General features: G+C 48.9%; 1 protein-coding gene and 1 non-coding gene across 3 annotated transcripts in view; both read left to right on the forward strand.

Annotated features, from left to right (window-relative positions):
• Window positions 1-27,580, forward strand: part of ME3 (malic enzyme 3) — a 220,849-nt gene that overhangs the window by 154,021 nt on the left and 39,248 nt on the right. For both annotated transcript variants that reach the window (NM_001075877.1, XM_024987172.2), the window contains 2 exon segments: window positions 2,468-2,629; window positions 15,961-16,064. In NM_001075877.1, coding sequence (NP_001069345.1) covers window positions 2,468-2,629; window positions 15,961-16,064 — 266 coding nt within the window.
• On the forward strand, window positions 4,132-4,201 carry LOC112444956 (small nucleolar RNA SNORD30). Its single transcript, XR_003033361.1, has one exon. It is a non-coding gene; the product is annotated as a small nucleolar RNA SNORD30 (small nucleolar RNA).

Genomic DNA, 27,580 nt, shown 5'->3' on the forward strand with positions numbered 1-27,580 from the left:
GGAAATGTGCAAAGTTTGGGCCCCCAGGGACAGTGTGAAGACAGGACTCGGGGAGAGCGGCCAGGAGGGGGTCAAGGGCAGGCCGCAGAGAGGTCGGATGGGAGGTGGGGTGGAACTTGGCCAAGAGCACAGGTGCTTTTCTCAGCTGAATGGTGGGGGGATTGGGACGCGGGGATGGAGGGAGCCCAGACCAGGAACCTGAAGCCCAACTAGAACCCCCGCTTGCCACATTCACGAGCAAAGTGCCCTTGGTAAGTCACCCAGCGTTTCTAAGATAACTGCTGTGGAAACTTCCAGTGCAGTGCCTGGCGTGGGGCTGATACTGAGCAAATACGTACAGAACGTGAAGGTCCAGGAGCTTAGTTTGCTCAGCTGTGCATCGGGGATAACCATCACTGACCTGCCTCCCTGCCGGGTGTGGGGAGAATCGGGTGAGACGTGAGACAGGGTTGGGGGAGGGGCCCTCGCCCTAGGGGAAGAGACCAATCTCAAGGAGACAGCATGATAGTCCCGTGTCCGCTGCCCTCTCGAGGGCCCCCTTTCCAGAGGTGAAGGGGTATTTTAAAAATCTATGCACCAGTGTCTATTAAAAGGCCCTGTGTGCTCTCACTCCTGGAGAAAGAGAGAGGAGATTCTGCAGAGCTTGTGGGTGCTGGATCTTAAACCCTTCCTGGCAGGACGGAGTCTTCATCTCTCTATCCACGGGGCCCAGCGCTGTGCCACATGGAGTAAAGTGACCCCTATGGTGCCCAGGACATCCACATCTCAGAGCTGGTCCTACGTCCTGACCCAAAGCTGGTTCCAGGGGAGGGCTGGGTGGCCCCATAAACTCCACTCATTTGAAGATGTAGGGAACTTGGGATGACCTATAAACAAGTTCACTGTCACCCTGAGGGGTTCCCCGTGGCCTGACATTCAGGGTCCCCCTCAGTCTGACTCCAGCCTGATTTTCCATTGCTTCCTTTCCTGGGACCCAAACCCCCCTCTCCCCCCACACACACCCTATACCCCCACCACTTCCACCCTGAACCATAATTTCCTTTGCATCAAATGGGTAATCTCCACCTTTCCAAGGTCTGGCATGTGTTTCCCCCTCATCCAAGAAGGGTTGCCCTGCAGGAAGTGCCTCTCCCTTCTCTCTGTCTCTGCTGCTCTTGAGCTGTGACACGGCTCTCATACTTTACCCCAGAGTCAGTATAAATATACACATTCCATCTCTCTTCTGCCTATTCCTTTCAAGGGCTGGGTCCACACATTCTTGATCTTAGAGATAAGCAAACTGAAGCTCCTTCCCCCAGGTTTTAGCATGGTGTCTTTTGCAAAGTGCCCTGACTCAGGGATGGCTCAGCGGTAAAGAACCTGCTTGCAGTGCAGGAGATGTGAGTTTAACCCCTGGGTGGGGAAGATCCACTGAAGAAGGAAAGGGCAACCCACTCCAGTATTCTTGCTTGAAAAATCCCATGGACAGAGGAGCCTGGCGGGCTACATGGGGTCGCAGAGTTGGACATGATTGAAACAACTTTGCACACAAAGTTTATTAGAGTTGGTTCACTTGCAAGGTTCCCGGCCAGCTCTCACTGCCCTGAGTACTCAGTGGGTTGCATTTTCATAATCACAGGAAGAGAGGGGAGAGGGAGAAGATCTTTGTCTTTCTTGAGTAGATGTCATGTTTCCCTCATCAGTTCCTCCCCCAGCTAGGGCAGGGAAGTTTTCTCGTCCCTGTATGGTCCAGCCAGGACTGTCATAGCACTTGGGAAAAATATTTTCAGGTCTCAGGACAATAAGGGTCTTTCATTTTGAAAAGTCACCTTTCCATAAATGATTGTTTTTTGTGTGCACACAGCATGTTTTGAGGGTCATTAACCTGAAGACACCACTGGGCAAGTTGTAGGCCTTATTCGCTACTACTGTTTTATTGTTTGGGGGTCATTGTGCAAAGAACATGTCTTAGGGGCCAAAGAGCATGTTTTGGGGGTTACTAATTAACTGAGCTCACTGGGCAGGATGTAGGTCTCACGCCTCCATTGTTTTGTTTGGGGGCCTGTCTCGTGCTTCTGTTGCATAGTTTAACTTGCTAAGCAAGTTGTCTTGATTTTATTGTTAAGCAAGCCAATCTGGCTCTGATGCTAAGGGACTTCATTTGCTTTGTGAGTGAAGCAAGCCCACAGTGCTTCAGAATTTTCTCATTATTTTCTTGAGTGATCATTAGTCTTATTGTGGTTTCTCAAAGCCCCCTAAAGTTCCCTCCCTAATGGGGTTTCTAAGCTAACTATTTGATTATCCTACTCTATCCCTGCCCCATGGGCAGAGGAGCCTGGAGGGTTACAGTCCATGGGTCGCAAAGAGTCGGACACGACTGAGCGTCTGAGCACACACATCCCTGCCATTCCCACAGTAAGCATCATCATCAGGCCCAACACGCTGCACAAACAGGCGCTTTGTACAGATGTCCTGCCTTTCCTTCCAGGCGGTGGTGGTGACTGACGGGGAACGCATTCTGGGCCTGGGAGACCTGGGCTGCTATGGCATGGGCATCCCCGTGGGCAAGCTGGCCCTGTACACGGCGTGCGGAGGCGTCAACCCGCGGCAGTGCCTCCCTGTGCTGCTGGACGTGGGCACCAACAATGAGGTAATGTGCTGCCCTGGCCGGGAGCCAGAGGGTAGCAGCTGGGCTCAGGTGGGGAAAACCTTGGTGCAGTGATCTGTCTACGCAGCATCGGGCTGTTCTGCACAACAGGTCAGTAAACCCAGGAGATGGGTGCTGAGGCAAGGAAGCCGCTTTATTTATTTGGAGAGCCATCTGAGAAGATGAGAGACTAATGTCTCAAAATAACCATCTTACAGGGGCTGGATGCCAGGTTCTTTTATAGCTCAGAGATGGGGGAAGTGAGGAAGCAAAGTAAAAAGGCCATGAATCTCGCAAATATTTCCTAGAATGGCAGGCCTCAGGCATGGGGTGTGTTCATTTCTTCCTTCCAGCTGTCCACAGGTGGACAGGGTCCTGAACAAAGGCATTTTAGTTTAACAGTCAGGCAGAGGGGCAGGATTCTCTGAATCAGGCCATTCTATTTTTTACATATTTTAAAAATAATAACAAAAGCAAAGGAAAGCAAGTCAAAGAAACAGTTACAACACGGACACAGAATTGGCTTTTCCCTACAAGTGGGCTGTTTCTCTCTGGGGTCCTCTTTGCTAGGACATTTCGCCTACACAGCAGTGACTCAAAGACCTCTCTCCATCCTGGTCGCCCACTCCGCCCTCCCAGCCCCTCTGTCCTCCCCCAGCCTCTTCTGGGTCTTCTTGCTCCCCTCCCTCCTGCCAAGGTGCCCCTGCACAGGCTTTCTGTGCTCCCTTGTTCTGTGACCCCAGGCAGTTTCTATTACCCTGGTGGCCTCTCTCTCTTTCTGATCCATTAATGAAGAAAGCCACTGAGGTGGGAGTGGCTGCTGGTCAGTGTTTTCAGCATTTTAGAGGTGAACTACCTCTGTAAAGAACTTTCCTGCTGGCTCAGTGGTAAAGAATCCGCCTGCTAATGCAGGAGACACAGGTTGGGTCCCCAGGTAGGGAAGATCCCCTGGAGAAGGAAATAGTAACCCACTCCAGTATTCTTGGCTGGGAAATCCCATGGACAGAGGAGCCTGGCAGGCTACAGTCCCTGGGGTCACAAAGAGTCGGACATGACTTAGTGAATAAACAACAACTACTACTTCTGGAAAAGGATTAAAACTCGAAGCACTGGGACCAAAGGCTGAAATGCCTGGATCAGGCACATGAGTGTCCTGTAAACCCATGGGGAGAAACTGACCCAAACTGTGGCTGGGAGCCCCTGCAGGCTTCTGGGAGATTTATAGTTTAAGGAGCTCAAACCCCAGCCAGGAGTTTGTCTGCTCTGGGTACCACCCCCGTGGGTCACATTCTTCGTGCTGTCTGCAATTCACAGCTCTGTATCTTTGTCTTAATGACATCTATCTCTGGATTTAAAATCCGTGCATGTCCATCTGAGAAAAATCCAGAGAAGTATTAAAAATAAAATATTAGTCACACAACCAGTCATAATCACTGTTTGCAGTTTGGAATATTTCTTTCCAGCCTTAACCCCACCAAATGTAGCTTTTATAAAAGCAAAATTAAATATGTGATGATTTACATGAAATCTCATTTAGCTGATGGTTTGCTATTGAGACTCGGAAATCTGATTTTCTAGAGAAAAGAAACAAAATTAAGTTTATATTGCATATACAATTTTGTTTTCCGCTTTTTTAAGGGTAATGTGTGTCAGGAGCTTTCTCCCAGGTCACTAGCCATTCTTCCACAATGTCATTTACATAGCTGCCTGGTGTATCACAGTTCACATAAGAAACTCTCCACTCTTGGGCACTCAGGTTGTTTCTGTCTTCTTGAAAATATAATTGTGCACTCATACCCATTTTTGCAGGTCAGTCTTCCTGTCCCTGATGATTTCCCAAGGATATACTCCTACAAGCAGAAATATTGAGGCAAAGAGAATGGTCATTACTTACATTCCTTATTCATATTGTCAGAAAAGCTTATACTATTGGTATCCTGTGTGATCTTTCTCAGGAAAACTTTTCGTAGCTCTTTCCAAGGTCTCCTTCCCCTCTGGACACCGCACAACACCCTCATTTCTAAACAAGAATATGCACTGTAGCCCCTAGTGAGATGCTTATTCAGGTTTCATCCCCAGATGCAGTCAAGTGAGGGAGACACAGAGAGACCTGGCTTCAGACTGGGAACCCGTTGGGGTGGGAGGGGCTGGCGGAGGACAAGCCGGCAGCCAAAGTGCTGGCCTGGGAACACAGGCCCTGATCCCCAGCCCTGACAGCCAGGGGAGTCCCTGTATCCCTCTAGACTCCAGCCCTGCCAGTGAAACTGGAGCCTGGGCCAGAAGGTTACGGAGTGCGCTCCCACATCCAAAGCACTTCTCCATATGCCTCCCCACCAGCCTAGGAGCAGGGAGGCTGGGTAGTGGGACACGCTTTATCATTGCTCATCAAGACCAGTCTTTAAGGTCTGCCCCATGCTGTGGTTTCCCCCGCCCAACCAGATGCCTGAATTTTGCTGAAATTGTCCCTCAACCACAAAGAACATGTGCGGAAGCCCTGTAAATGTGGATGAGGAGAGCAAACTTTGTGTTATTATTCCCACCATCACCTCCTGCTGTGTTCCAACTGGATTTAATCGAGACCTTTCCCTCCCTCTCTCTCTCTCCCCTAAAAGCTGTTTCTAGACAAGAAATGGAATGGCTTGAGGTTGATTCTGAGGCCATTGCATCCCTTGGAAGGGTGTTGGCTGCCTTTAGCAGGTGTCTGACATCCTTTATCGTTAAAGGTCCAGCACCCAGCAATGATGTGCTAAAGTTTAGAGTGGGCCTCAACTTGTAACTACCAGGGTCTTTGCCGGTGGCTCAGATGGTAAAGAATCCACCTGCAATGCAGGAGACCTGGATTCAATCTCTGGGCCGGGAAGATCCCCTGAGGAGGGCATGGCAACCCACTCCAGTATTCTTGCCTGGAGAACTCCATGGACAGAGGAGCCTGGAAGGCTGCAGCCCATGGAGTGGCAAAGAGATGGACATGACTGAACAACTGCACTACTTGTAACAAACCCATCAGAAAAGGTGGTGGAGAGTAGGAGTAACCATGGCCCTTTCATAGACCACCCTATTTAAGCCTGACAGTAACCCTATGGGTGGAGCATCAGTTATTACCCTCTTTTTACAGCTGAGGAAACTGAGGCCCAGAGAGATTAATCTCCCTGAGATCTGCTAGAAACAGCAGAGATCTTGGAGGCAGAGCAGTGAGTGGTCCTGAAGACAGATCTTAGTTCCCTGCCCAGGAACTGACCCTAGGTAATCTGGATGAAAACCAGGAGTCCTAACTACCAGACCACCAGGGGCTAGAGGCTAGAAGCAAAGTTCCCTGGTTCTTTGCCTCATCTGAAAGCAAGAATGTTTCAAGGAGGCAAAAACCGTCATAACAGGTACAAAGTTTCTAATTAGAGGCAGAGCATAACATGTGGGAGAACACACGGAGAAACAGTTTGTTTATTAATATTTAAGATAGAAGCAGGGCAGAAATACACACCTGGAGACAAAGGGAATAGGCATCCTCTCTAATGAGGTGCCTGCCAGGCTCCTCTGTCCATGGGATTCTCCAGGCAAGAATACTGGAATGGGTCGCCGTGCCCTCCTCCAGGGGATCTTCCCCACCCAGGGACTGACCCCTCGTCTCTTGCGGCTCCTGCATTGCAGGTGGATTCTTTTCCACTGAGTCACTGGGGAAGCCCTCTCTAGTGAGGAGGAGTACTGTAAGTCAGAAGATGGGCAGAGATACACCTGGAGAGGAGTGTAGGAATCCTGAAGGAGGCGTGCAGTAGAGAGGTGATTTAAATCACTCACATAGGACAGTCCTTTAGGGCCTTTGTTTGCTGCTGCTGCTGCTAAGTTGCATCAGTCGTGTCCGACTCTGTGCAACCCCACAGACGGCAGCTCACCAGGCTCCCCCGTCCCTGGGATTCTCCAGGCAAGAACACTGGAGTGGGTTGCCATTGCCTTCTCCAGTGCATGAAAGTGAAAAGTGAAAGTGAAGTCGCTCTGTCGTGCCTGACCCTCAGCGACCCCATGGACTGCAGCCTTCCAGGCTCCTCCCTCCATGGGATTTTCCAGACACGAGTACTGGAGTGGGGTGCCATTGCCTTCTCCGAAGGCCTTTGTTTACATTTGGCTAATTATTTTGTTTCTTTTTTCACATGGGACTTGTCCTAGGACTCTTCCAAGATATGAGTACAACTTTTTGTTAAGATGGACCCCACCACAGAGGCCTGTTGGGGTATGTCCACACTTATTATGGGCTGGCTCCCCCTCCCTTTGTGACCCCCAAGGAGCCTTCCTGTGCACGTGCAGACAGGGAAGTTTTCCTGACCTCAGGAGTGGTCACCCGAGTGGTCGCCTTCCCTCTTCACTTCAGCAGAGCTCAGCTCCTGCCGCTCGCTTTGTCCCTGGAGTGTCTGGGTGAGAACAAAGCTTCAGTTTCCCTCCACTTTCAGACCCCAGGTGTCCAGCCCAGGGGCCTGTCTACCTCCTCCCTCAGCAGCAGGGGGCCTAACCACCTGTGTCCTCCTCCCCTCACAGGTTCCAGTCGCTTTATGAGAAGGTACTTCTTGACTTTTAGAATTTGTGTTCCTAAAGTAACTTTAATGTGTTATTCAGAATTCTAAAGGAAGAAGGAGCGGCCTGTCTCCCGCTGTGCCACATCTGTGCCCCCATCCCACGTGTCCCTGCGCATGTTCGTGGATGTCCTTGTTGCCAAGTTGTCATCACACCGTGCCCCTAATTTTGTTCTGATTTCTTCAATGAGAATTATGTTGTCAGCACTTTCTCTTTACTTTTTTTTTTTTTTAAGTTTATGAAGTGTTTAGTAGGTGTCAGGCACTCTGCGAGGCTGCAGGAGATAAATGAGAGCCAGGCGTGGGTGGACTGGTCTCAGCAACCTAATGGATCATTTTAATGGCTCAAGGGGTACAGCTACTCAAAGTGTCTGCTTCCCCCCCAACCCGTGGCTTTTGGCCCCCGCATCACCTCTAACTCCTGGGTGTGGAAGGCAGAGAGCTTCCCCTGGGCCTACTCCCTCCTGTTAGAAAGGACCAGAGGGTTCCCCAGCTGGAGGACAGAGCACACCCTGACCAGGCAACACCATTTGTGAGAGAGAAAGCGGTTCTCACCCAGTCCAGGGAGGCCTCAGCCGTCAGCCACAGTGCGCCAGGACCTTGTATGATTTGGTCTCATTTCATTCTCATGCCGGCTATATATGAGATATCGATCTCCACATTTTACAGATGAGGACACTGAGACTGAAACGTGCTGTTTTCCTCAGGCTCCACAGCTCTAAGTGTCGGAGCAGAGATTTGAGCCCAGGTTCTCTCTGGCTGCCAGAGTTGCCTTGTCTACCATGGCACACTGCTCCAAGATGTCAAGCATCTGTGTTATAGACTGGGTGATGAAGAGTGGGAAAGGAGGTGTTTCCCACACTCTGGGTTCCACAGAACAGTCAGGATCAAACTAAGGCTTAGCAATGCCATTTTCACAGTCCTCCCCCTGCAAGCAGAGGTGAACTCCCTCCAGACTATCTTTAAGGAAGTTACAAAGAGGCCCACCTTGGGGAAACGGAAGACAGTCATCTCTCTGTTTCCAAATGCATTCACTACATGGTGTCCCACCCTAGAGGGCTTTTTGAAAATAATCAGTCTGCAAGATTTTTCCCCTCGAAATCAGGGGGCACATCTCTTGCCCGGAGCAAGCCACGGGAGAGGGAGCATCTGCTTGAGCTACCATCTCTGTGCCAGTTCGGGGAGGATGCTGCAGTGAAGGCTTGTGTCAGAACAACTAGACCAACTGTGTGTGTGTCTCTATTAAAAAAAAAACTCCTGAGGCAAAAGGAGCTTTAACCAGAGTCAAAGAAAACACCCCTCCAGGTTTCCTGTTGAAGGAAAACATCTGTGTCTACAGCCCTGAAACTCTGAGTCACTTTTACCTGCTGACACCAAGGAGGTTCGGAAAAATAAATATATGAGGCATGAGTGCATGAGGGAGGGGCATCCCATGATGTTCCAAATGCCAGGGAGAGGGAGTCCTGCCCCATTCGGCAGGGTGCCTGCTCTGGCCCACCCCCCACCCTAGGCTTCCCTGGTGGCTCAGAAGGTAAAGAATCCACCTGCAATGTAGGAGACCTGGGTTTGATCCCTGGATCAGGAAGATCCCCTGGAAAAGGGAATGGCAATCCACTCCAGTATTCTGGCCTGGAGAATTCCATGGACAGAGGAGCCTGATGGGCTACAGTCCATGGGGTCACAAAGAATCGAACACAACTGAGCGACTAACACACATACACACACACACACACAAGATATTAGATGTCAGTGCTTCTGGCTCACCCTCCCTCGTTTCACACAGGAAAAGGGGCCCCAGGGCAGAAATGACTTCCCCCAGATTTAAGTGCAAACCCAGCACTTGTCCCACGCTGTGCCAAGGATTCTGTGGGGCAGCTCTGGGCTTGGCTTCTCAGCCCTCACGTTTTCTCCTGCCCACGTCTTGAGCTTTGATGGGGTCTCCTCTCAAGGAGACACTGAGAGAGTCTCATTGGAATGACTGAAGAGGCGGGTGGAGGAGATGGATCACCGGCAGAGCCTGGTCGTCGGTGCCTTGGGGGCTACTGGTTGCCGAGGCAGCATGGGATCGCCCCCAGAGCTGGAGGGTGAAGGATTCCTTCTCCCCGACAAGACTGTCCTCACTGCAGATAATAATATGGTTCACCCATGGCAATGTCAGGCGCTGGCTATCTGTGCACCTGTGACCTAGGCCCGTCCTAGGATCGTTGTCGCTGACCCTTGGGTTGACCAAGCTTCCAGAGAAGTACATGGTGGGCATAGCTGCCACCTGGAGGGAGAAAAGAGCCCTGTGTCCACACCGTGGACCCAACCCCATGACCTCCTCAGAACCCCAGATGTTCTCTGAATAACACCTTTGTGTGCCTATTGCTGTGCAAGATAAGTATTTTTCCAGACCAAGAAGTTCATCTTCCAATTTAAACCCAGCGCTCGATGACACAGCAGGTGAAGAGGAGCAAGCCATTTTGTTTTCCATGACATTTAGTCTCCAAGATTTTTCACCTTGAAAAGTCAGAGCCAGCATATATTAAGTTAACCTTAATAATGCATTCCAACATGTGTGAGCTAAGTCGCTTCAGTCATGTCTGACTCTTTGCAACCCATGAACTGTAGCCCACCAGGCTCCTCTGTCCCTGGGATTCTCCAGGCAAGAATACTGGAGTGGGCATGCGCTCCTACAGGGCATCTTCCCAATCCAGTGATTGAACACGAGTCTCCTGCAGGTCTTGCACAGAAGGCAGATTCTTTACGGCTAAGCCACGAGGAAGCCCACATTCCAACATACATTCGGCACAGGCAAATACTGTTTGAGTCCACTTATACGAGGTACCCAAAATTGTCAAATCCATTTAGTCAGAAAGTACATTTGGTAGGTGCCAGTGGTCGGGGGCAAGGGTGGTGAGAAGGGAGAATGGGGAGTTAGTGTTTAATGGGGACAGAGTTTCAGCTCAGGAAGCTGAAAAATTTGGGAGATGGATTATGGTGAGAATTCTACAATAATGTACAATTGTGGTACATTAAGTGGTGCTTAGTGCCACTGAACGGTACAGCTAAACATGGTTAAAATAATATGTTTTATATTATGTGACTTTTATCACAATAAAAAAAAACTGAATGCAACACAAAGAAGGAAGAGCTATGAAATTAGGGTTTGGAGAGAGAGATTAAATACCAAGAATGAGCATTACGATAGTTATTTTGGTACCTGGCTTCAGTTATATCTGAAGTCAGTCTACCTCTACACTCTTCAGTTTTGTGATTCAATAAAATACTTTTTTTCCCCTTAAAAAAAAAAAGTCAGAGCCAGGCAGACACCCATGGAGGCCACACTCAACTCCCATGGCAGCAAAGAAAGTTCTGGTTCATCTGGTTCATCTACTCTGCTTTGAGTAGAGCCTCAACCTGAAGTTACAGTTGTAGAATGACTTAGTGCCAGCGGGAACTTGGCAACAACCTAGCAGAGAGAACACAGCGGGCTTGGAGCTGGGGACACTGGTCCCTCCTGGGAAGACCGTATGCTCTAATCATCGCCACCCTGTTGCTTCCACCAGATTCGTTTTGTGAACATAGGCAGTTCACTTAACCTTTCCGGGCCTCAAAAACTCCTTTGGAGGAAGCCAAACCAAGTGATTTCTAAGACCTGCGTAGTTTTTAATTCAGCATCTCCTTAGCCCAGTCATAATTGCAACTCACATGGTAAATGCTTTTAAACGGCCTGCCGCGCACAGCACTGTAAACATCACTGGGGAGATGCACGTCAATAGGACCCTTTCCTCAAAGAACTTATGTTGTGCAGTAGACATCATTGTAAGTCAACTATATTTCAATAAAATATAGAGAGAGATCATTATTATCGCCACTGGACAGAGAGGTAAAACGAAGCAGGGGCAAGTACCCAGAGTCTCAAGCTCGTTGGGTGACAGAGCGTGAATGCGAACCCAGGGGCGTCCGATCCCAGAGCCCACTTTATGTCACTCAGTGGGACACAGGGTGGAATTGTTCCATGTGACACAGTGTGGAAGCTCCACCCTCTGCTGTTCATGAGAAGCTGTCTTCGTTCCTGCCGAAGGACCACCAGCTGACTGGAGATGTGGACACGGCGTTTCCCCAGACCCCACCCCGGCTGTCGCTGCTCCCCAGCCGGGTCGGCAGCACCAGCTGGAGCTTCCAGCCACTCCTGGACTCTCAGGAAGACCAGGGTGGGGGTCAGGAGCCACACCCACGTCCCCTGGTCCCCAAACGGTGGGGTGGAAAGGGCACCGTCAGGAGATCCAGTCAAAGCAAGGCTCAGTTTAAGCTTTGCTACTCTCTGGCTGTGTGAGGTTGGGTAATTTATTTAAACCCTTGAACTCTACCTTCCTCATCTGTAAAATGGGCGTGAGAGCATGCGAGACAGAAAGCTTGAACTACATTTTAGAAAAATGTTTGCATCATATTCCACACATGGTTTCTTTTTAATACGTATTTATTTATTGGCTGTGACAGGTCTTACTTGCTGCCGTTGTGCAGCACGAGGAATCTTGAGCTGTGGCATGCGGGATCTAGTTCCCTGACCAGGAACTGACCCCGGGCCCCCTACACTGGGAGCTCGGAATCTTAACCACGGGACCACCGAGGAAGTCCTGAATCAAGCTACTTTTGATTCAGAACAAACGAATTACTCAAAAGTTCTGTACAAGTATGAGAAGCTATATTTTCATGTCATCTCCACATAGAAACTTTCCCCCAATTTTTTGGTGCACTTAGTTTTGAAATATTTCAGATATAAAATGTTTTATTATAAATAAAATAAGTACTATAAAATATCAAGACTTTTTTCAAAGCTTTCTAGTCACTTTTATAACTCAGTACTACTTCATTAGGGTTAACCCTTCATCTTAAATGCAGATATACTGAGAAGCTTTTGGAAAATTCTAAAATTCTTCAATACCACTGGAGAATTGGACTTGCCCCCAGAAACCACATATGCAGCACCAGGAAAGCCATTCTTGGCTGCCAGATGTACCACTGAATCAATCTGTCTCTTGGAAACATGACAAATTATAACTTACCTTGGACCCTTTCATCTCTGTAAGAACTGAAAAAGTGAGTGTTTTCTGCAAATGCCAAGAGTTACACCATTTTTATCATTCTGTGTGCACCTTTTCTGTGTTGATGTGTCTCTGACAGATGAAACCGGGATATCTGTGCAATTTTGTTTCCCGCTTTTTCCATTTTAAATCATCTCATACACGTCTGTTCAGGTGTCTGCATAGGCTTCATACAATTTCTGCGGCTGCCTACTTGTCCATCTTGTTGTTACATCATCATTGACTTCTTTGGTCCCCTTGGCTGGACATTTGCTGTCTCTCAGTGGCTTTCAGATGGTCATTTTGTGAAAGTGGCCGGTGAAAGGCTATATGTCCCATTCGCATCATTTGCCCACACGTGCACGCACACACACACACACACACAATAGCTAGAGCAGAGTCCTAAACGGTCTCAAGGATGCATAACCCAGGAGTGCGGAGAGTGAGAAATGAAGTTTAGGTCCCACGTCTCTCAGATGTAGCCACGTGGTTCCTTGGAGAAAGTGTTAAATCCACCTCAGATATGTGGCCTGAGGACTGGGGGGTAAGGGGTTGGGAAGGTAGATATTTCCTGATCTTTTCTGTCCCCTACACTTTTCCCCCACCACCTCCTACAGCGCCATCAAGACAATATGGACCTAGACTGGTGTCTTAAAAAGGATGTCAATTCTGGTTGATGCGCCGAAAAACCACTTAAGCAGCTTGGCCCAGAGGTTAGGATCATGGGCTCTGGAGCTTGCAGCCATGAGTCTGAATCCAGATTCCTCCACTCACTAGCCCAAGGGCTGGTCGAGTCTCTTAAACTCGCTGTGTCTGGCCCCCCTGAAGTACCCGGCACATAGGAAACACTGAAAGTTAAAGCTGCTGCCATTACTTTACAGCATATGTTATGATTCACAAAGCTTTTTCACATGTATCAGTATTATTTCATTTCCTCATAACCATCAAGCTGGGCAGATGGTATCTTATTCCCATCTAACTTTACTTTGTCGACAAAGATCCATCTAGTCAGAGCTGTGGTTTTTCCACTAGTCATGTATGGATGTGAGAGCTGGACCATAAAGAAAGCTGAGTGCTGAAGAATTGATGCTTTTGAACTGTGGTGTTGGAGAAAATGCTTGAGAGTCCCTTGGACTGCAAGGAGATCAAACCAGTCCATCCTAAAGGAAATCAGGCCTGAATATTCCTTGGAAGGACTGATGCTGAAGCTGAAACTCCAATACTTCGGCCACCTAATGCAAAGAACTGACTCACTGAAAAAGACCCTTATGCTGGGAAAGACTGAGGGCAGGAGAAGAAGGAGATGACAGAGGATGAGATGGTTCGATGGCATCACTGACTCAATGGACATGAGTTTGAGCAAGCTCCAGGAGTTGGTGATGGACAGGGAGTCCTGGCATGCTGCAGTCCATGGGGTCACAAAGAGTCAGACATGACTGAGCAACTGAACTGAACTGAACAGATGAAAAGAAGGCTCCAAGAGGTCACATGATTTACCTGAGGTCACATAGCTAGTCTGTGCTGGAGCTGAGACTTGACACCGAGCCCCTTGAGGGCAGGACTCATGACATGCTTGCCTCTGAATCCTGCAGGAGCAGTCCAGATGGAGATTTGAAGATAACACAAAACCTTGGCCCCAAGGAGCTCATATTTAGGGATGTGTATGCTAAGTCACTTCAGTTATACCTGACTCTTTGTGACCCAAATTCCAGGCTCCTCTGTCCATGGGGATTCTCCAGGAAAGAATACTGGAGTGAATTGCCATGCCCTTCTCCAGGGTATCTTCCTGACCCAGGGATCAAACCTTTGTCTCTTATGTCTCCTGCATTGGCAGGCAGGTTCTTTACCACTAGCGCCACCTGCGAAACATATTTGGGGAAGGAGGACACAAAAACATAATTTCCAAAAACCTTAACACATAAAATTGCGTCCTATTTCTTCACCAGGTGCTTTTTCCTGCTTTTACCTCCAGCTCCCAGTCTTTCTTTGTGTTGACTCCTCAGCCTGGAGGGCCCAGCCTGCCTGGCAAAATCTGTCATTTTTTTTAAACTTTTTATTTTGTATTGGGGTGTAGCTGATTAACAATGTTGTGATAGTTTCAGGTGAACAGTAAAGAGACTCAGCCATGCGTATACATATATCCATTGTCCTCTAAACTCCCCTCCCATCCAGGCTGCCACTTGGCATTGGGCAGAGTCCCATATGCTCTACAGTAGGTCTTTGTTGGTTATCCATTCTAAATTCAGCAGTGTGCACATGTCCATCCCAGACTCCCTAACCACCCCTCCCCCAAGTCCTTTCCCCTTCTCTGCTCATCTTTTAATGCCTGACCATTTATCCCATGTCATCATCTCCACTTGTCCCTGGTGGGAACTACTCCACTCCTTCTCTGCTACCATGGACCGCACTTTGTGCTGAAGGAATGTCTCTCTATCTGTAGTCAAGTTTACTGACTCATCAGCCAACCTGCAGTGGACTGAGCACCTTGAAGGCAGAGACCATCTCTTACCCACAAAGCCTCTTAGAGACCCAAGGGCAGCAGGCCATTAGAGGGTCAGTAAAGGGTCAGGAAATGTGTCATGCATGGATGAACCCGCAGCTTCTGTGTAGGTGTGTGTGTGAGGGGGTACAGGAGAGGTGGGAGGGGCCATCAGCCAGCGCAGACACAGAATATGGGGCACCTGACACGGGGCTGCTTACGGCAGGCTTCTTTCCTGGATGGAAAATGCTGGCTGTATCAGTCTCTCCTTGTGTCCCCAGGGCCTGGCACAGTGCCAAGCACATCATGGGTATTCAGTAAGCGTTCACGGGAAGGACAGGAGGGAGGAAGGGAAGGCTTCCTAATTTGAGTCCAGATCAGTGACTTTGGTTGAGACCCAGTACCTCGATCCAGATGTTGCCTGTGGCAGTTCTTAACGGGGTCAATATTTGACCCCTAGGGAGACATTTCAGCTCAGTTCAGTTCAGTCACTTCAGTCATGTCTGACTCTTTGCGACCCCATGGACTGCAGCACACTAGGCCTCCCTGTCCATCACCAACTCCCTGGAGTTCACTCAAACTCATGTCCATTGAGTCAGTGATGCCATCCAACCATCTCATCCTCTGTCGTCCCCTTCTCCTCCCACCTTCAATCTTTCCCAGCATCAGGGTCTTTTCAAATGAGTCAGCTCTTTGCATCAGGTGGCAGAAGTATTGGAGTTTCAGCTTCAATATCAGTCCTTCCAACGAATATTCAGGACTGATTTCCTTTAGGAAATTTCCTTGGGGAGACATTTGGTGGTGTCTATAGATGTGTTTTTATTGTCACAACCTGGCGGGGATGGGGAGATGCTCCTCACTTCAAGTGGGAAGAACCTGGAGACACTGCTGTGCTAAGTATTCTACAACATGCAGGTTCGCCTTCACATCAAAGAACTGTCCAGGCCAATGTGTCCATGGTATCACTGCTGAGAAGCCCTGGGATGAACCCAGAGCCACAGCCAGAGGTTGGAAGACTGTATCAGAGAGTCTTGCTAGTTCAAGCATCCTTGGTTCCTAAACTCTAGACCCCCTGCCAAGAGGTCCATGCTGCGTCAGTGGCTTCGCCTCCAGACCCTTCCAGGCAGCACCTGGGGAGCGGGAGTGAGGGACAGGTGCCCCCCAGCCCTCCTCACTGCCACCTTCCTGCCAACCCGGGACCCTTCACGAGACAGATGCTGTCTGTTGCAGGAGCTGCTCAGGGACCCCCTGTACATCGGCCTGAAGCACCGGCGCGTCCGCGGGCAGGAGTATGATGACCTTCTGGACGAGTTCATGCAGGCTGTGACGGACAAGTAAGTGGGTCAGCCCACCCCTTCTGGAAGAGGACTGTTAAGAGATAGGATGACTAAGTCAACACAGGGTTTGGCAGAGACGCGTGCTTTTCCAGGTGGTCCGAAAATTCCAACTTGACCGCATGTCTTTGGAAATCTCAAAGGCAAACAGGCTCGCTCTCTCAGATAATCTTGGGGAGCTGAGAAGGGAGAGAAGGGGTGATAGCTGAAGGCCCTGTGATCAGGGGGCAGTTAAGTATCTGATTTCCTGGGAGGAAAACCCCCCTGGCCAGCTGCTCTGGGTTCCTGGCAGAAATAGAGATGTTCTTAGTGTTGGGGGACAGAAGAGTGTCCTTCTAATGGAATGGCCTGCAAGGCAGCTGGCCTTGTTAGCTGTCATTTTCCGGCTCCAAGGACCAGGCGGTGTTAATGAGCCACCGCTGAAGGCCACACGGGCGGGCCTGCGAGATTTACGAGGTGTCATCTCTGTGCAAGGGTGTACCACGCTGGCAGCTCCTGCCTCCCACCCCAGCCTGCCCCATCTGTCTGCCATCATTACCACCCGCTCCCCCTACGGGGACTGGCATGCTGCTGGGATGGCACACTGGCTGTTCTGGAAACAGCCCCTGTCCTCCCATGCCGAGTCTGACAGGCCTGTCAGTCAAGACAGTCTCAGCAGCTCAGCTGGTCCCTGCAGATCTAGAGATCCCTTCTCACTGAAAACCTCCAGCCTTGCTTGCCACTCCAAGAGTGCCTGGGGAGGGCAGAGCTGTTCTGCACATCCTTGACAAGGGACTTCGTTGTCTGAGTTCAGTGATTGGCTGGAGAGAAAGCTGGGCTGGCCTCTGCAGCCCAGGACATCTCGTCTGGGTGGGCTTTGGGGGTGGACACACCCACCCCACCACTTCCAGGTCTGTGACCTTGGGCAGGTTAAGTAAGTAAGTAAGTAAGGTTGCTCAGTCATGCCCAACTCTTTGCGACCCCATGGACTGTAGCCCACCAGGCTCCTCTGTCCATGGGATTCTCCAGGCAAGAATACTGGAGTGGGTTGCCATTTCCTCCTCCAGGGGAACTTCCCGACCCAGGGATTGAACCCAGGTCTCCCGCATTGCAGGCAGACGCTTTAACCTCTGAGTCACCAGGGCAGGTTACCAAACTTTAAAGCCTGATTACCTGGATTCCTTATCCAGAGATAAGAAGAAAGCGTTTTATTGTTGCTGTGGTTTTTGTCTTTATTTTTTTAATTATTTGCTTATTTTATTTGGGGCTGTGCTGAGTCTTAGTCGCTGGGCGGGGGCTTTCTCTAATTGCGGCGAACAGGGACCACTCTCCGTTGCGATGCACAAACTTCTGACTGCGGTGGCTTCTCGTGATGCCGAGAACCGATTCTAGACACCTGGGCTTCAGCAGCTGTGATGCACTGACTTGGTTGCTCTGCGGCATGTGGGATCCTCCTGGGCCAGGGACTGAACCCCCATGCCCTGCATTAGCAGGTGGATTCTTAACCATCGGACCACCAGGGCAGTCCCTGGTTTCATTTTTGAAGATGAGGGAAAATAATAGTGAATTATATGAGGTGGGGATTGATAGCAGAGTGTGGAGTACTGGGGTGGATGGGCCAAGTAAGCCAGGGGATGAGAGTCCAGTGTCCACCTGGGCACTTCGTCCAAGATGGGAGAACAGAGCCCATCCACACAGAGGGAAGGCCGTGCGCTGGGCACAGATGCTGGCAGGTGGGTAGATGTTGTGGGGGAGTCCGTGGGAGCTCTCCTGGATGACAGGGTCATCGGCTGAAAGTGAGGATGGGGACTGAGGGGGTGCAGGTTTGAGGCATAGGAGGCAGGACCTGGAATGTCCCAACTCGGAGCTAGAGAACGGTTGCTGGGTGGCTTCATGGACCCCCTTCAGGTTACTGGCCATGAATTTAACTTAGGTCATGAGTTTAACTTACCCGTGATTTTCTCTAGTGGGTTTCCACTGTCTGAATACAGGGCAGGAAGACACAGAGAGAAGGATTCAATCAGGGTTGAGATTTTGCCAGGCAAGCGAGAGAAAGAGAAGGGAAGGGCTGGACAGTGTCCTTAAGGGGATGATTGCAATGATGCGTCATGAGGTCTAGGCCAGGGAAGAAGGGACAGATGAGGGTCTGGTGGAGAGGAGGGCTGAGAGAGTGGTATGGCCCATGGACAGTAGGTCCTGGTGAGGCCTGAGAATTACTGAGTTGGGTACCAGATGGAATAAGCAGGAAAGGGAAGAGATAATCAGAAAGTCAAGGGTTCGAAGCTGGGATTGTGAAGGAAGTATTGCTGTTGAGATGGGGCCACTGAAACAGCCCATTCAGGGGTCAGCTACATGGCCAGAGGGCTTCCCTGGTGGCTCAGCTGGTTCCTGCAACACAGGAACATGGGTTCGATCCTGGGTTGGGAAGATTCCCTGGAGAAGGGAACGGCTACCCACTCCAGTATTCTGGCCTGGAGAACTCCATGGACTCTCTAGTCCATGGGGTTGCAAAGAGTCCGACACGACTGAGCGAGTTGCACTTCACATGGGCAGACGCGAATCATCTAGAACAGAAGAGGTGAATGTCTCACCTAATTCTCCCCCGTTTAGATCATCCTGAATACCACATACGGTTCCAGACAAGATACTTTGAAGGTCACAAATTATCGTAAATGGCCTAACATGCCTTTGGAAAACAATGACCACAGCAGGTATCACGGTTATTGTTCTCCCATAACCACAACAGGAGCAAAGGCTTGGCCTGGTGGGGAGCAGGGGAAAGGACTGCTGGGTCACAGGGGTATGGAACTCCCTTCAGAAACCTGCAAGGTGTTCCTACAGAGGAGGGACTGGGCTTGTTTCTGTATATTTCTTCTCTTGTTTCACCGGGAGAAGAACCAGTTGACAGAATGTTAAAGGAGGAAGTTTTCAGCTCAGAATAGATCTGAGCTAACCCGCAGTGCATTAGACGCTCTGTGAGAAGGATTTCAAGCTGGGGCTCCGTGGCGTCTGGGTGGTGCTGTCATAGAAGGAAGTGAGGCATCAGTTGTCCTCTAAGAAGCTTCCCCACCTGGTGCCCATTCAGACCTCTGAAGATCCCCGTGTGGCTGGCAGGGTAGCAGACGAGAGATCTGAGGGCTTCGAGAAGTCAAGGAACCTGTCCCAGGTCACACAGCATCTGGCAGGACAGCGAGCTGACCCTGAGTCTGCTGACTCCAAGGCCAGACTGCTTTCTGCAGTTACTCGTGGATGACACACGGGAATGCGTTTGGCTTTGAGAGCACGTTTCTTTGGCTTACTGTTTCCAGGGCTCCCTCCTTATCTAGTGAAGTCAGTAGTCATTCCGTGATTCCCCACAGAGAAGCCTTGCTATTCGTGTGAGAAGGTTAAATAAACTAGGATGTAAGAGGCTCCTTAAATTATCATTAAAATCAGTTTACAGTCTCACAGACACACTCCCACAGTCCAGGGGTAAACCCCTGGGCAGGGATGTGCGTCAGCCAAGAGGAATGTGTCCTTAAGTGGAAAAGATGAGCGGTTGACACTTGCTTATTTTAACTTTCTAATAAGCTGAAGCAGATGTTGCTGTGGATGCTGTAGGTGGGGAGTGAGCTGGTCTCCTGGGATTATAGTAGCCCCATGATGGGGTGCCCAGCCTGGGCAGCCAATGAGTCAGCCCCCCTGAGGCCAGACACTGTGTATTTTAAGAAAGAGCCTTGGGAAACATTGATTCCTGCCTTCAACATCCTCATGTCTTTTCAAAAGTCCTGCAAGTAAAAGCTCCAGCAGCTTGCTTCTACCCGCTCATCTTAAGAGTTTTTGGCAGAACAAAAAAAGTTACTGTGGCTCAACTGCTGCCCTAGTGGGTGGCCACTGGGGGAGACCCACGTGGGCAGAAGGAATCTCCATGTAACCTGCGAACCGCAGCAGTGAGCCACTGTGCGTGTCCAGCTCAGAGCTGATGCATAGCCTGGTGTTCCCATGGCGAAGACCAGTCCTTCATGCTCCCCACGCTCTCCCTGCCCTGCGCTGGACCCCACAGTGATGCACCTGAGTCATGGGCTTTTCCTGATGGTTTCCACTTGTGTTTTTCATTTCTCTTACTTACAGCAGAGTCTATTCTAAGTTTGCCCCTGGAGCGCCAGTTCTGTCTGATGTTTGGCCTGGGCTGGACAGGCGTTTGATGTCTGAAGCAGCAGCTTCAGCCTTTATGCAGGCCGTGAGAGGAAGTCACCCCCATTCTCTAGCTCCCCAAACTCTAAATATAGAGATTTCTAAACTCTTGATAAGAGTCATAACAAAGAAGGGAGATATTAGATTTTTTAAAACGTGACTTTAAAAACAAGAAAGTCATCTGCGTCTTAGCTCCAAGAAAATGTCTTTTTGAGTCTCTCCATCTTTCTCTCTGGTTTTCTCTCTCTCTCTCTCTCTCTCTCTCTCTCTCTCTCTCTCTCACACACACACACACACACACACACTATTCTACACCAGAGACCTGAGGTTCATGCCATGGTGGGACTAGCATAGAGTGACTTCCATCACATTCTACTGGTTAAAGTAAATCACAGGTCCACACCCGATTCCAAGGGGGAAGGGTAACACAAGGGTCTGAACATCAGGAGGCATGGTTCATTGGGAGCCACCAAGGTAACAGACAACCACCCCATCCAGCCGGAGGGACAAGGAATCGGGCAGCCAGCATTACCAGAGGCTGTGCCCCAGAAATGCAAGAAGGGCAGAGAAAAAGAACAACATCCTTCCACATAGAAACAGGGAGGTGCCTCATACACAGTTGGTAGTCAGTTATTGAGTACCTGCTGTATGTAAGATGCTGTGTCAAGTGTAGTCGGCAATCCTCAGAGAAATAAACAGTCTGCTCTCAAGGATCTGTGAATGCAGAGATATTCTTATCTGCCTCCTGGAGTTCAGACCTTACCTCTAAGCTTTCTCAGCCTCTGAGTCTCTTTAAGAAGAATTCTAGGGTGGGAATATAAATTTGGGAGTTACCAGTTCATAGATGGTATGTAAGGGCAAGGGCTTCCCTGGTGGCTCAGACAGTAAAGGATCAGCCTGCAATACAGGAAGTCTGGGGTTTGATCCCTGGGTCGGGAAGATCCCCTGGAGAAGTGAATGGCTACCCATTCCAGTATTCTTGCCTGGAGAATCCTATGGACAGAGGATCCTGGTGGGCTGCAGTCCATGGGATCGCCAAGAGTCAGACACGACGGAGCAACTAACACACACACACACACGAGTGTACATGTGTAAGGTCAAGGGCATGATGGGGTTCACCTAGGAAGAGAGAGTAGAGAGAGCAGAGAGTGTGCCTTACTACTGATTTTGAAACTGTGCCCTGTGAATAACTGCAAGTTAATCTGCTCAACAAAATTTGGGAGTACACTGTGAAAGTTGCTCAGTCGTGTCTGACTCCCTGGGACCCCATGGATTATACAGTCTCCCGCACTGCAGGCGGATTCTTTACCAGCTGAGCCACCAGGGAAGCCCAGGAGCACGCTAGGATATTGCTGGTAGGAACGGCAAGGAGAGTAAAAGCTTCTGTTCCTCGTGCTCGCACTGATTGCTGGGACTCTAAGGCCTCTCTAGGCACCACTGGAAATGGGCTGTGGCTGATCAGCAGTGTCTGCCCTGAGCAGGGCAGTGAGGCTGGCGGCACGTGTGCCATGCTTTAACCCTCCCAGAGCTGCGTCGAGCCTGTGGCCTCAGCATCTGTGACTCCGTGAACACCCACGTGTGCTGGTCCTTCTGCAACTCTAAAGCCCAGTAGCAACTCAGAGGCCAAAGGATCCTGGAGGCTGAAGACTTCTCATCTCCAGCTGTTCAGGATATTTCAAGAACTACACCAAGCCTGTCTGTTGGACCCGCGTGAGATTACAGCTGCTTCTTCTGAGTTACAAATCATGGACTTCGCTCCCATGACACCCTCCACCCCCATGCCCACCCCCCACCCACGCTGGAACAAAGCAGTGGGTCAAACACATGAAGGCATATGAATACTGACCTGTGGTTCCCAAACCTGGCCTGGCATTCGATCCACCCGGAGAGGTATCAATCATACAGACTCCAAGGGCCTCCCTGGTGGTCCAGTGGTTGAGGACCCGTCTGCCAACGCAGAGGGCCTGGTTTTGATCCCTGGTATGGGAAGATCCCGTTTGCAGTGAAGCAGCTGAGCCCGTGGACTCCAACTACTGAGCCTGAGCTCTGGAACCCTCAGGCCACAACCACTGAAGTTCGAGCAGCCCAGAGCGTATGCTCCATAGCAAGAGAAGCTACACCTCAGCCAGAATAGTCCCCCTCGCCACAACTAGAGAAAGCCTGAGCGCAGTAGCAAAGACCCAGTACAGCCCAAAATAAGTATTAATGCATAGATAAATCAGTAACAACAGTTATGACTCTCTTGTTCAGGGGGTTTCTTATGAAAAACTTCCTGTGGAATACAGAAAATCACATCACCCTCCCAAAAAATTTGTCTACTTTTTTCAGAATTTTACTTTTCCAACTCGACCCATGAGGGAATATATTTTTGGCAAAAAGATAAGAACAGGAGGTACGGATCGCTTACTCCTGGGAATTGAGCTTTATCTGCAGCACTGAGGTGAGAAGCTCTGAGACAGCTGAGAGCAGCACAAACAAATAACAGAGCTAATCATGCTTTTCCAGGGCGCTTGAATAATGACTGCATGCCCAGAACTCGACTAAACCCTGTAATGAAGTTCTAAAGAAATACAAGACATGCACTGTGTCCTCGAGATTCTTACAGGTCTTCCAACGAGACAACATTTTGAACAGGAGGTAATTAGAGAAGAATTAAGTACTCGAATGTTCAGTATTGGCCTTCAGTTCGATAGAAATTCAGAGAAAGGAGCAATCAGGGATGACTGGGGAGAGATGCAAAGTAAACAGAGGCAGGGCCAAATGTGAGTAAGCCACAGGAGAGAGAGTACATTCCACATGGATGGTACATCACGAGGAAGGCAAGGACACAGCAAAGACTCTGGAGGACTGGTCCCACAGAGATGGATGTTTATCGGCTCAAAATAAAGTTAAGTAGGTATAGGGGATTCCCAGGTGGTGCAGTGGCAAAGAATCCTCCTGCCAATGCAGGAAACTCAGGAGACTTAAGGTTCAGTCCTTGGGTCGGGAAGATCCCCTGGAGATGGACATGGCAACCCACTCCAGTATTCTTCACTGGGAAATCCCATGGGCAGAGGAGCCTGGCGGCCTACAGTCCATGGGGTCACAAAGAGTTGGATACAACTGAGCACTGAGTAACTGAGCACACACACAGGAATAGAGTGGGCTACATGATAGGCCTTGGGATCCAGGAAGAGGGTTGTAACTATTAGAGCTCAGAAGTAAAAAGGGCTTAAGTTATCTAACCCAGTGTTTTCTTTAATATCTATGTGTGTGTTTGTTTCTCCATTTTGGCAGCATTGGGTAGTTGGGGCACACAGGACTTTTCCTTCATTGCAGCACAGGAAGTCTGCTTGTGGCACAGGCTCCAGGGGCATGCAGGCTCAGTGGTTGTGGTGTGCCAGCTTACTTGCTATGCAGCACTTTGGTCCTAGTACCCTAGTATCCAGGGATTGAACCCCTGTCCCCTGCATTGCACAGCAGACTCTTAACCACTGGATCACCAGGGAAGTCCCGATAATTAGGTGATTGTAAACCAAGCTTCCTCAAACTCCAGGCATTTACAGAAATGCCTGGAGGCTGCTAGAAATGAATGCATCCAGGCTGCTAGAAATGAATATTTCCCAGCAACCATACAAGACTAAAACTACTTGAAGAAAAATATCATTGTTTTTCATTGCTTTCTGTATCACAGTTCTGTTCAAGATTTCATTAATTAAAAAAAAAACAAAAAACTTCTACTAAAAATGTTTGAAAATTATCCATCCTCACAAAGCCTTAGTTGGAACTTGATGCAGAGAGCAGCAGGGAGGCTTGGTAAGTTCTTAAGCAACAGACGTATTGAAATTGACAAGATGTGGGAGAAGATGAGAACAGAAGCCATGGTAACACCCCAACTCAAATTCTGCGCTTCCCAGGGAAGTGACCAACCTGGCCAGAAACCCTTGCCCTGTTTGTAATCATAGCATAACTTGTGACCACATAATTCATGTGTTAATTAATCATGCATCACATCATGATGTCTTTTCTATAATGGTCTAGAGCTTTTCCATAACCTTTTTTGGTCTTTATACCATTAGAGCAGAAATTAGGCAAAGATGTGCCTGGATTCTTGTAGAGAGGTTCAAGTATCAGCCTAGGCTGGACTGATGGACTTTGAACAACTTTCCTTCCTCAGGTCCTGTAACTCTGTATCATCTCTACCAGACTGGTAGTCCCTGGGGGGCACAGTGCATGATTAGACTCATGGTGGATCCGCCATATATGGTGAGCGTGGGAGGTGACTGGTTGGATCTTTGATTGGGGTCAGGTGGTTGGATGGTTGCTTGGTTGGTTGGTGGAGGGGCTGAAAGCCCTCACCAGGCTAGCTGTCAGTCAAAGTGAATAGAAGCTTGTGAACAGGCCACGTCTGAGGAAGCTCAGGCATTTCCCAGCTGGCCCAGTGGTCAAGAATCTGCCTGCCAGTGCAGGAGCCGCAAGAGACACACGTTTGATGCACGGGTCGGGAATATCTCCTGGAGGAGGAAATGGCAACCCACTCTAGTATTCTTGCCTGAAAAATTCTGTGGACAGAGGAGCCTGGCGGGCTACAGTCCATGGGGTCACACAGAGTCGGACACGACCAAGTACTCAAGCTCAAGGAAGCTCTGAGGAAGGAACAGCAGGACCCATTCTAGCTTGTCTGGCCTCTGAAGAAACAGGACCGTTTCCCAGTCTCAGCCTAGCACGGCTAATTGTTGACAGTCCAGCTCCTACGTTTTCCCACCCGAACAGGAGCCGGATGCTGTGAAACAACCGACGCTCATGCTTGTGAGGACTCTGTCTGCGGTTACAGAGAGAGCTGGAAGGTGGTAGCAAAATGCAAATCAGTATCGAGCTCTCTAGGACCCTGTTAGCTTCTATCCTGACCAAGTGGATTAAATAGAGGCCAAAATGTGATGGAGGAAGTTCACTTAACTGGGGAGATGGATTCAGTGACACCAACTGGTTATTTCATTTTTCCCTAAGAGGTGGATTGTACTACCTGGTATCAAAATAGGAATAAAATTATTCCCGAACCTGAAAAGTTTCATATTATAGCAGAGGAGAGGAAAGAATAGATTAATGAATTGATAACAATAATGATAAAATAACAGTAACTATTTTTTTACTTATTACCTGCTATGCACAGACTAATATGAGCTCTCATACAATATTAATTCATTTAATTCTCACAACAGCCCTCTAGGGTGGCTACTGTTATAAGCTTTATTTTACAGGATGAGGAAACTGAAGCTTACAAAGTGTAACTAGCCCTCTAAGAAAGGGGGCCTGGAGGCTCACGAGGGAGGGAGTGTATGTATAATCATGGCTGATTTGCATTGTTGTACAGCAGAAACAAACACAACATCGTAAAGAAATTTTCCTCCAATTAAAAAATAAATTTTAAAAAAAGAAAAATAAATAGAAAGGGGGCCTTATTAAGGCCCCACCCATTAACAACAGTTGTTGAAAGCATTAACTCTAGAGCTATAATGCCTGAGTTTGATAGCCATTCCCTTCTCTAGGGGATCTTCCTGACCCAGGGATCAACGTGGGTCTCCTGCATTGCAGGCAGATTCTTTACTGTCTGAGCCACCAGGGAAGCCCTTCATTAAGACCCTCCCACTAACAATGGTGGTTAAAAGCACTACCTCCAGAGCTATAATGCGTGAGTTTGAACCTCTCGCCTGCCCCTTATTATCAAACTACTTAATTCATCTGTGCCTCAGCGTCCTGACTTCCAAGATGCATTTTTAATATTTAACTTGTAGAATGCTTCTGCTGAATGAATAAGACAAGCCATGTAAATGTTATAACTGGGTAATAGTAAGCATGAATGTTTGCTATTATGAATAACAATAATAATTGAAGCAGTTTCCAAAGTCACTGTCCTTTAGGCCATGCTTTAGTGCTCCCCATATTCATGCATTCAATTAAATTATCCATGAATATATCCATCTTTTTCTTCCGTAGTCCCCCACTCATCCATCCCCACTGTTCCAATAATACCTCCCTTCTCTTCCCCAATTTCTCTTCCCAGCTGCTACTCTTAGGAAATAAAAACAACAGCCCTGGCAGCGTGGCTGTGAGCCATGTCCCTTTTCAGATGCCTGGTATGTGCGATCAGTCCTTTCACCTATTCAGTTTAGCTCGCCCCATCCCCACCCCCACCTGACAGAGAGGCATTCTGTGTATCCGTGTAAATATGTGTGGGTTAGAGCTCTGTTTTCTGTAGTTGTTTCAGCGCAGTGTTATGGGGGCCTTCAGTTCAGTTCAGTTGCTCAGTCGTGTCCGACTCTTTGCGACCCCATGGACGGCAGCACGCCAGGCCTCCCTGTCCATCACCAACTCCCGGAGTTTACTCAAACTTATGTCCATCGAGTCGGTGATGCCATCCAACCATCTCATCCTCTGTCTTCCCCTTCTCCTCCTGCCTTCAATCTTTCCCAGCATCAGGGTCTTTTCCAATGAGTCAGTTCTTCACATCAGGTGCCCAAAGTATTGGAGTTTCAGCTTCAGCATCAGTCCTTCCAATGAATATTCAGGACTGATTTCCTTTAGGATGGACTGGTTTGATCTCCTTGCAGTCCAAGGGACTCTCAAGAGTCTTCTCCAACCCCACAGTTCAAAAGCATCAATTCTTTGGCTCTCAGCTTTCTTTGTAGTCCAACTCTTACATCCATACATGACTACTGGAAAAACCACAGCCTTAAATAGATGGACCTTTGTTGACAAAGTAATGTCTCTGCTTTTTAATATGCTGTCTAGGTTGTCATAACTTTTCTTCCAAGGAGCAAGTGTCCTTTAATTTCATGGCTGCAATCACCATCTGCAGTGATTTTGGATCCCAAAAAAATAAAATCTGACACTGTTTCCACTGTTTCCCCATCTATTTGCCAGGAAGCGATGGGACCGGATGCCATGATCTTTGTTTTCTGAATGTTGAGCTTTAAGCCAACTTTTTCACTCTCCTTTTTCACTTTCATCAAGAGGCTCTTTAATTCTTTTTCACTTTCTGCCATAAGGGTGGTATCATCTGCATATCTGAGGTTATTGATATTTCTCCCAGCAATCTTGATTCCAGCTTGTGCTTCTTCCAGTCCAGCGTGTCTCATGATGTACTCTGCATATAAATTAAATAAGCAGGGTGAAAATATACAGCCTTGATGGACTCCTTTTCCTATTTGGAACCAGTCTGTTGTTCCATGTCCAGTTATAACTGTTACTTCCTGACCTGCATACAGGTTTCTCAAGAGGCAGGTCAGGTGGTCTGGTATTCCCATCTCTTTCAGAATTTTCCACAGTTTATTGTGATCCACACAGTCAAAGGCTTTGGCGTAGTCAATAAAGCAGAAATAGATGTT

The sequence above is a fragment of the Bos taurus genome, chromosome 29, assembly GCF_002263795.3.
Source record: "Bos taurus isolate L1 Dominette 01449 registration number 42190680 breed Hereford chromosome 29, ARS-UCD2.0, whole genome shotgun sequence".
Lineage (NCBI taxonomy): Eukaryota > Metazoa > Chordata > Mammalia > Artiodactyla > Bovidae > Bos > Bos taurus.